Source organism: Cannabis sativa, chromosome 4, assembly GCF_029168945.1.
Source record: "Cannabis sativa cultivar Pink pepper isolate KNU-18-1 chromosome 4, ASM2916894v1, whole genome shotgun sequence".
Taxonomy (NCBI): domain Eukaryota; kingdom Viridiplantae; phylum Streptophyta; class Magnoliopsida; order Rosales; family Cannabaceae; genus Cannabis; species Cannabis sativa.
Window position 1 is genome coordinate 18,456,832 of NC_083604.1, and position 9,626 is coordinate 18,466,457.

Here is a 9,626-nt window from a genome sequence, read left to right on the forward strand (position 1 = left end):
TTTTCCAAAACCTGCAATATACTATTCATAACCTCAACAATGTATTCCTACACTAAATCAGGTCACAAACAGTCCAATATAGCATCAAATCTTTAGTTATGCAAGGTAGCAAAATATCCCTATTTCACTACTAATTAATACATAAAAGAAAGGTAAAAATCATGCATCAATTAGATGGGTTCAACTAGGTCTTACTTTTCCAAGTAAGATCTAGCTTACTAAATGTTAAATCTGGCCAAAAATTAACATTCAATCAACATTTCATCACATCCAATTGAACAAAGATAGGATCACTTCAATCATTGTAAATTAAAGCACTAGTTCATACAAAGGGTTTATAACCACCCAAATCTCAAAGATCTTAGTTCATATCTAAAATTAAAAACTTAAAACCAGAAAATAATATGTTCATGGAGCTAAAGAGAACAACAAAGAGTAGAAAATGATACAAAATGGAAGAGAAGAGCAAGAGAAATGAGTTGGTGAGCTCAAATCTTCTCTTTTGAGGTTGCCTTCTTCTCCTTCTTCTTAGTCTTCGTCTTCTATTCTTTGTACTCTCTTCCTTTCTTTTTTTTTTTTATGTACTTCCTCTGAAATTTTCGTACTGCCCCCTTCCTTCAAGTGCAGCCACCATTCATTGTTCCTCTCTTTTCTTGGCTGCCCCCCATTTAGGGTACTAAAGTTTACTCTAATTGGAAATCCAAGTCATTGTCCACTTGCCTTTCTTTTTCCACATATTGGCTGAGTCATTGTACACATTTTTGCCACATAAGCATCCTTTATTCTTCATTAACGCCAACTGAAATTTCTGCCACAATACACTTACTGGGCTGGCCAATTGCTACGCGATAACTGCTATAGCAATGACAGTCAGCAACAAGCCTTTTCCTGCTCTTTTTCTTCTTGTCCCAAACATTTCCCAATACCCATTTCAGCCTTTTTTCTGCTTAATACACACAAAAACAGCAACATAAGTTTATTTAATACTTACTAACACACACACACTTCCATTTATTATAAAAACACAATAAACTAAACACAATTACATAATATAGACACTAATTACTCTATTATTTAGTTTAAAATTCAAGCTTAAAAATATCAAAATAACTCTAAATCTTAGAGTTATCAACCAACTATCCGCACAGACGTCTGCATAGAGACTTGAGGGGCAAATGTTATCCTAATTTTTGCCCACCTGACGTGGCATATCTATGTTGCCAATATCAGTGCCACATGACAATAGAGCTCACTAACAAGAAGGCCAAGTCATTTACTTAGCACTTCAACCAACATAGGGTCTGAGTACTCATGCGTGATGACGAAGTGACGAACCAACCACCTCAAGGGGGTCGGTCGGCCACCCCTGGCCGATCCTATGGCTAGCATAGGCCAACCAACTTTTAGACATCCCATGGTCGGCCAGCATGCATCCTGCAGGTGCATGGTCGGCCAACCTTTGGCCTAATAGAATTTTGGTGCTCAACTTTCATACGTGGATAGTAAGCCAGACCACGAATTAGGCCTTAATGGCCCCTAAAAATAGAGTAAAAATATCTATTTTTGAGGGGTATTTTAGTCATTTGTATTTTATTAATTTAATATGTAAACAATAGCTTATTTTACCTATTTCTAAAGGATTTAAAGAGTGTAAGCTCTCTTATATAAAGAGTCTTAATCAAACCCTAAAATATTATATTCTAGAAGGGGTGGAAGTCTAAATTTTGTAAAAAAAAAAAAATAGAATTTATTATAAATATTATAGTTAAATAGTTTAAATGTTAAAAATATTATAATAGGGACTTACATATAAAAATAAAATTATTTATAAATATTAATTGCTAAAAAAGATCTTATTAAATATTTAAATTAAAATTAATTATTATAAGAAAATTATTAATTATGATTAATTTAATTCTAAAAAAAATGAATTTTTACCTATTGCTAACCTGTTATTACAAATCAAAAAATAACTACTTACTAAATTATTGCTTTTATTAAAAACTCAATGCCAAAAATAATAATTCTCGTTTTAAAATTATAATAATAACAAGAAATTTTTACACCAAAAATCTGTTTTGCACATTTTATTACTATTTTACCCCTACACGCCTACATCAATATTTTTACTTATCATCTTTCTTTTATTACAATAATACCACTTACACATTATTCACATGCACAGACACGTGTGCCATTCCCATCACACATCAATCAACTCCCACTCTCTTTCCTCTCTTTTTTCCTTTTCTTTTCATTTGATTTTCGATTTTCTTTTAGTTTTTTTTTTGTTTGGAAGATCAATAACCTCCATTGTTGAAGCATAACTACCCATTATTCATCACGGTTTTTTCCCTCTCATTTTTTGTTCTTCCAAAAATTTTCAACTCCCACTCAACCCACGATTCCTCACGTTATTTTCCCTCTCAGTTTATTCTTGTTTCCAATTTCTTTATAAAATGGCCATCACTCGTTCATCCTCATCTCCTTCCCCAGTTCAGAAAAAAAAAATCAAAAATGGGCTTGAAATCTTTAGCTAACAAAGCAAAGGGTAAACGTCCGATTGTTGAAGAGGAGGATTCTGATTTTGATCCTCCTTTGACCAAGCGTGGGAGGCCACATACTAAGAAGACATCGAAGCTCAGTGTGGAGGAGCAAATGGTTGAAGAAATTTCTAGTGAAAAACCTACTGTTGCTGCCGAAGTTTGAACAGAGGTTGGTTTTCAGTTTCATTTTCGTTTCCCCATTTTTGAACATTTTAGTGTTTTTCCAGATTTTGCGTTTTTTTGTTCATTCTATTTTTTGAGATTTTAGGGTTTCCTTTTTAAATTTTCGTTTGATGTTGTTTAATCTTTTTAGGTCTTTATTGTTGTTTTTGAGCAATTTATTTTGTTCTTTTCTGGGTTTAGCTTTTAAATTTCATTGTGTTTTCTTTTTTTACAGTGTTCGTTTGTGTTTTAGGTTCTGTATTTGTTTTCGTTTTAGTGTGTACAATCAGTTGTCTGTAGTTTCTTATTAGTTTTTTTATAGTTTAATGTTGTTATGTTTGATGTGTTTTTGGATTTTCATTAGGTCTAGTTGTTTTCTGTTAGTTTTTAGGTATCAATATGATTTCAGATGTTTGCAGTTTATATTTGTGTAGTTGTAGCTGTTTGGTAGTTTTTTTTTTGTTTTTTTATAGTGTTATTTTAGTTTCCATACTGCATTATTCACAATTAATAATTTATTGTGGCCATTTTGGTTATGTTGCAGGTCTGGGACTACAAATTTAGTCCATCTGATTACTATAGATCTAAATGTATTTGCACTAGTCTTTTTTCTGTCATTAATAATATTAAGAAAACTTTGTCTTTTAATTTACTGTCCATGTTTCGTGAAACTCAATTTGGTCATTTTTTAGATATGTCTGAGTTTGTTTTTCATCCCCAAGTTGTACATAGTTTATTACTGAGGGAAGTTGTCCAGACCAATCCTAAAGAGTTTTGGGCTAAGGTTGCTGGCCGTTGCATACGGTTTAGTGCTGAGGAATTTTATTTGATTTCTAGAATTGATTGTTTCGGTGATTGCAACAAGTTGTTGTTTTCACAGGAATCAAATCAGTTGGTAGAAATCTATTTTCGTGGTGTAAAAACCATTGACCACAAAGCTATTGAGGATGCTTTTTTGGGTAGTAGGTGGGGTTTGGATGAGTCCCTTGGATTGAAAATGTCTGTTTTGTATTTTATTCAATGTTTTCTTCTTAGTAATACTCCTGATAAAGAAGTATATAGGTTTGATCTAGATGTTGTGGATAGCGGTCGGTGGGACGGGTATTGTTGGGGTAGGAATCCTTTGAATTGACTATTGATTCATTCAAAGGTAAAATTCAACATGGTATTATAATGAAAAATAAGAAGGTAGAGAAGGGAGACCAGTATGATGGTTGGTATAGGGCTTTGGGATGTCCTTGGGTTTTTACTGTTTGGTTTTATGAATGTTGTCCTGCTATGGTCAACTCTTTCTGTAAAAGAGTTTCATCCACGATTCCAAGAATTCTGAATTGGAGCAACACCATAGTCACCAAAAATCCAACTCTTCGAGACTTGAAGGGCAAGATTTTTGATTTGTCGTTGAACAAGGTAAAATACAGTTTCTTTACTGTTTGTTTTCAGTTTTATTCCGTTGTTAATTTTTTGTTTTCTTAATTGTTTTTTTTTCATTTTTATATTCTGATTGATTATGATGTTCAGATGAAGATCAAAAACATGTGTCCTACTGATGAAGAGAGGCAGAAGCTTCAACTTGACGGTTTATTTCTTGATGAGTCTATTGATGACCGTGGTGTAGCGAAGCAATCATTTGAGAGTGGGTCATCTTCAAAGAAATCTGATTCAGAGGATATTGATTTGATGAAATCTAAGTTGGAGATGGTCATTTCGAATCAAGCATCATTGGCTGAAGACTTCATATCCTAGAGGTGCTTTGTTGATCTTAATTTCAAGTCTGTAATGACTGTAATTAAGGATATTCAGGAGAAGGTTAATGCCATTCATTGTCGTCCTTCTGATGAGGTATTTATTCATAGTTTATTGTTTCTGGTTTTTCGTACTTTGTTTTTAGTTTCTTTACTGTTTCATTTAAGTTGCATTTGTGTTGTTTGAATCAGGGAAAGTCATCTGATGAATTAGTAACTCAAGATTCTGATGATGATGGTGATGATGATGATGATGATGATGATGATGATGATGATGATGATGATGATGATGATGATGATGATGATGATGATGATGAGGATGATGAGAAGGAACTGCCTGATCCTGAAAATATTGATTTCGACTCTGATGATGGTCATAAGTTGGTTAAAGATGGTGGTGATGCTGATGATGCTGATAAGGTTGTTATTGATGTTCCTCCTTCTGATGTGAATCCATCTGAGGCTGTTGGAGGCAGTGATGAGAAGGCTAAGGATGTTGAGAAGCCAAAGGGCAATGAGTCTGGATTAAAGGGGGACAATTTCTTTGATGGGTTAAGCCAGCTTGAAATAGATGATGATCAAGTTGTGTTGGCTGGCTTGGAGGCTGTTCGTAAAATCCATGTAAGTTATCTTAATTTGTTTGCAAGAAAATTAGGTTTCTTTTTGGTTGCTTAATCGTTTTCTGTTTGTTTTGCAACTGTTTAATTTTAGTTTTTGTTTTTTAGGTCCCCCAACCCAATCCAGATGTTGCTGGTCAAAAGTCAGTTGCCCTTCATACTGATGAAGAAACTGAGGACACTGTCTCTGATACACCTCTGTTGGATAAGAGGAAGCGTGCTCCGGCCTTGAAATCTCCTTTTGTTGATTTCGGGTCGGCTGATGTGGGGAGCACTCCAATGGAGTTAATGTCCTCAGGTTCTCAATCAGCTGGGGATGATAGGGATTTTAAAATGGTTACTTATGTGAAGGGCCTTTATGCTCTTAATGATTCATTTGCTGATCATGTATCTCCTGAGATTGAGGCAAAGTTTGACGCGTGGATTGGTCAACGCTTGCTTAAACATCCTAGGTGACTGTTTTTATTAAATCTGTATTTGTATTCTGTTTTATTTTTCAGTTTTATTTTGGTTTTATATTGTTTTTTTGTTGTTTGTTTGTTCTTTTAGGCATTACAATTGTTATGTTGATGGTGCGAAGAAATTTTCCCTGGGTTTTAGGTTAGGTGTTGATTATGTGGAGGATAAAACATGGTTTTATCATTTGGCTACCTGCGACATGTTTATAAACGACTCGGTAAAGTTTCCATTTTCCATTATAGGTTATGATAGTTGGTTTTCAGTTGCTTTTTAAATGTTTTTAAGTTTAGATACTGTATTAAAGTTTTTAAACAGTTGTTCAACCTTTTGATTTGTGTTTCTGTGATGTTTTTGTTTCAGCATATGAACACCATATTCTATTACCTTAGGAAAAAAGGTAAATATTCTTCTGCTGTGAGGTTGAATTTTGCGACAACTGATTGTCTCTTTGATGATTCCATCCAAGCTTTGTACCACAAATTTAACAAAGCCAAGTCAATGAAGACTAAGATGTCGCACATTCACGCTGCCCACCCAATAGCGCATTACATTCGAGGTTTGCGCATTCCGTGTTCGAAGCCTTGGTATGAAGCCGATCATGTGTTATTCATCATCAATCTAAGGAGGGAAAGTCATTGGGTGTTTGGTCGTCTTGACTTGAATGAAGGGATTCTGTTTCTGTATAATTCTTTGAGGACTGCGAAAATGAATGTTGCAGCTAGGAATGCCATGAAGGCTTACTCTGTGTTGCTCCCGTTGTTTTTTGATCTCTTTGGTTTCTGGAAGAATAGGTCACATGCTCCTGCTTTAGGTTCTGACCCTACAGCTCCTCTAAGAATTGTGGAGATTAGTGGTTTGCCGTCTCAGCAGAAAAAGTGAGTTGTTTCTTTTAAGTTTATTTTATGTTGTTTTTTAGTTGCTAAACTGTTTTTTCCTTTGTCTGTTTTATAGTGATTGCGGAGCATATGTGGCTGCATTTGCCGAGTTCTTCATTCATGGAAAAGATGTTCCTGCGGATTTTGACATCGAAGTTTATCGTACTCGTCTTGTTGCCCTTTTCTTCTCATATGGCCAAAGGAAAATTTATGAAAGCATTGATAGCGAGGATGAGAAGCAAAGCAAGTCTTCTAAGGCTTCCAAATTGAAAAAGTAGGGTCTTTTAAGTTGGTGACAATTTGGTGTTATTGGTTGATTATATTATCAGACAATAGTTAGTGTTATTGGTTGAATATAGGTATCATATTTGGTTTTATACTCTGGATCTGGTTTTAAACTTTTAGGATATTTGACATTAATCTTTATATTATGTTTATTCTATATGTTTGTATCAGCAGAAGTTGTATGTTTTTCTAATTGTTCAAGTTTTTATATACAGTCGCACAACTATATAGAAACTATTTTCCAACTATATACAAACAATGTACTTGTATTTTAAAATTAACTATCAATGTATTTAATTCCTTGTTTTTCCATTGCTGCTTTTTCCTTTAACTACTTATGTTTTATCAATTCTTATCTGACTTTTTTTTTAAAACTTTAATAAAGAAGTTATTTTTGTACTAAATATTTAAGAAGTGTCAAAACTGTAACAAAACGATTTTGCAACTATTACCAAACTGTTTAAATTTTTTAAAAAACAAAATCCCATGTGTGTAGAATATAACACATCATCCTGTTTGAATTCTCACACAGAATTAAACAATTCAAATAATTCAGATGTATCTATTTTATTGCTTGATTGTTGCATGTCTTTCGGTTGTGCCCGTGTTGACCACATTTGTTGCACCTGTTATGTTTCTTTGTATCCCATTCAGATAAAAACCTTCGTTTCCTTGGTCTTCCGGATCTTATTTTCTGGTTTGGTGGCAGAACAATGAGATCTTTTATGTTTTGTGGTACATCCCATGTTGTGTGATTGTGTACTGGATATGTTGAGCCGCTGTATGTTTCAAGCCATGTTCTTGTCGTGTAATAACCTGAACAGTAGTTGTAAACATTCAAGTTCATCTCTTTTATAATAGCAAGCGCATCAGACACGGTAACTCGTCAAGTTGGAATCGGTTGCAACTGCATGTTTTCTCCTTGAGGTTGATGACCCATGATCTGGTTAGTTCTACGACTTCGAACATGGTCTCGTTTATTGGCTTTACCTGCGAATTAAGTAACTTTATAAAATTGTTATTATGTATAAAAAAAACTGAAAATAAACTAACCGTAATGCAACTTAAAAATTTAAGAGATTTTTACATTTTCTGTCAATGAGTCCACAAAGTTGTTGACTAATTTCTTCTCTGCTGTAGGTGTTAAAAATGTTGTTGTTTTCTGTGCCTTTTTCCTGTTTGTGTATGTCCATTGTTGTATCAAAGCTCTCAATGACTCCATCAGTGTTGTGATTGGTAGCTCTCTAGCTGCTAAGTTTGCTGCATTTAGAGATTCAACAATGTTTGAAGTCATAGTTGAATACCTGTTGTTTTTGCAGTGGTATCTTGACCATTTGTGGTATCCAACTTGTTGTAAATATGGTCTGATATGGATGTCCAAGCTGTCCAACTCGCTCATATGGTATTCAAATTTCCTCTCTGTGTATGCTCTGGCTGCAGCGAAGAATGGTTTATCCAGCTTGCTTGCATTCTTCTTGAATGTTTCTTTTAGGTTGCTTAACAGGTGGTATACACAATAGCAATGCATGATTTCTGGAAATACATGAGCAGCTGCCTTAATTATGCTCTCATGTCTACCTGAGATCAAGCATTGTTCCTCTCTAATCCCATATGTTTCTTTTACTTTTGTGAAAAACCATTTCCATGAGTTGTTGTTTTCTGAATCCACAACAGAAAAAGCTAGTGGAAAAATGTGGCCATTTGCGTCTTGTGTACAAGCAGAGAGCAATGTACCTCCATATGTTGATTTAAGGAAAGTTCCGTCAACAACTATTATAGGTTTGCACTTCTTCCATCCTTTTATTGAAGCATCCAGTGCGACAAACAAGTACTTGAAGCTGTTGTCATCCTCTGTTTGCATGTGCACTATTGTTCCGGGATTAGTTTTTTGCAACATGTGCAAAAAACTGGGCAGCAGCTTGTATGATTCGTTGGCTTTTCCTCGTAATTCTTCTTGCGCGTGCTCTTTGTTTCTCCATGCTTTCATGTAGTTCATTCTCACCCCATACTTGTGTTTCATTTCTCCTCTGATGTCTTGTGGCGTTTGAGTTGTTTTTATGTTGGTAAACAGTGGCTTGATGTAGTTTCCAATCAATTTCGTTGTAGCTTGTCTTTTGTCGGCAAATCTTATGTTTAGATCACAAGTGTGTATCACCTTCCTGTCGTACTTTCGAATGATGAATGACTTTGTTGGCCCGTTTCTGGATGTCGTTAGTGCCCACTTGCATTTTGGATCCAAACAACAAATCTTGTATGTTCTTGCACATGATTTTTTCACTTTGAATTGGAAGTTGTTCCTAATTGCATAGAAACCAAGCACACTCTGGAGTGTTTCTTTGTCTTTGTATATTTGTGCTTCTTCTATTTCAGGATGTTGCGGATCTGTGATTAGTAGTTCGTCATAATCTGTGATTTCTGGTTCCCTGTTTTTGTTGTTTTCCAGTTGCTCAACCATCTCCTCTGCCACAAGTTTTGCATAGTCCATGAAGTCAAAATTTTCTCCCCCATCTTCCGGTTCTGTAGCTTCAATTGTATGTTGTTGATTTGTTGAGTCTTCTGTTGTTGATGCATTGTATTCGATCGGTTCGAAGGCGCTTGTATGTGTAATTAATGAATTGTCATTTCCCAAGAATGATGCATTGATGGTTGTTGTTGGGTTGCTGATGACATTCACACACAATGGGTATGTTGTGAAGTCGGGGTCCTTCAGTTTGAATTGTATGTAGAAATGCAGGCTTTGATCATCATTTATCCTCAATGGTTGATATCCTTCCTTCACTTGATATTTCAGTTGCAAAACAGTGTTTTCTTGGTTGCATTCCAGGACATCTTTGAGTGTCTGTTGTAAATCTTCATAGTTACAATTGGCTGAAATGTAATGTCCACTGGCTTCATAATTTTCATAATTCATTCGATCATCGAATTGTCCATTGTAGA

General features: G+C 34.9%; 1 protein-coding gene across 1 annotated transcript; it reads right to left on the reverse strand.

The window, feature by feature from the left end:
• Window positions 1–7,135: 7,135 nt before the first annotated feature.
• On the reverse strand, window positions 7,136–8,217 carry LOC133036838 (uncharacterized). The gene is made up of 2 exons (XM_061113599.1): window positions 7,777–8,217; window positions 7,136–7,679 (listed from the first exon to the last, which is right to left on the reverse strand). The coding sequence occupies exons 1-2, from the start codon at window positions 8,215–8,217 to the stop codon at window positions 7,542–7,544; spliced, it is 579 nt and encodes a 192-aa protein (XP_060969582.1). The 3' UTR covers window positions 7,136–7,541.
• Between the last annotated feature and the right edge of the window lie 1,409 nt (window positions 8,218–9,626).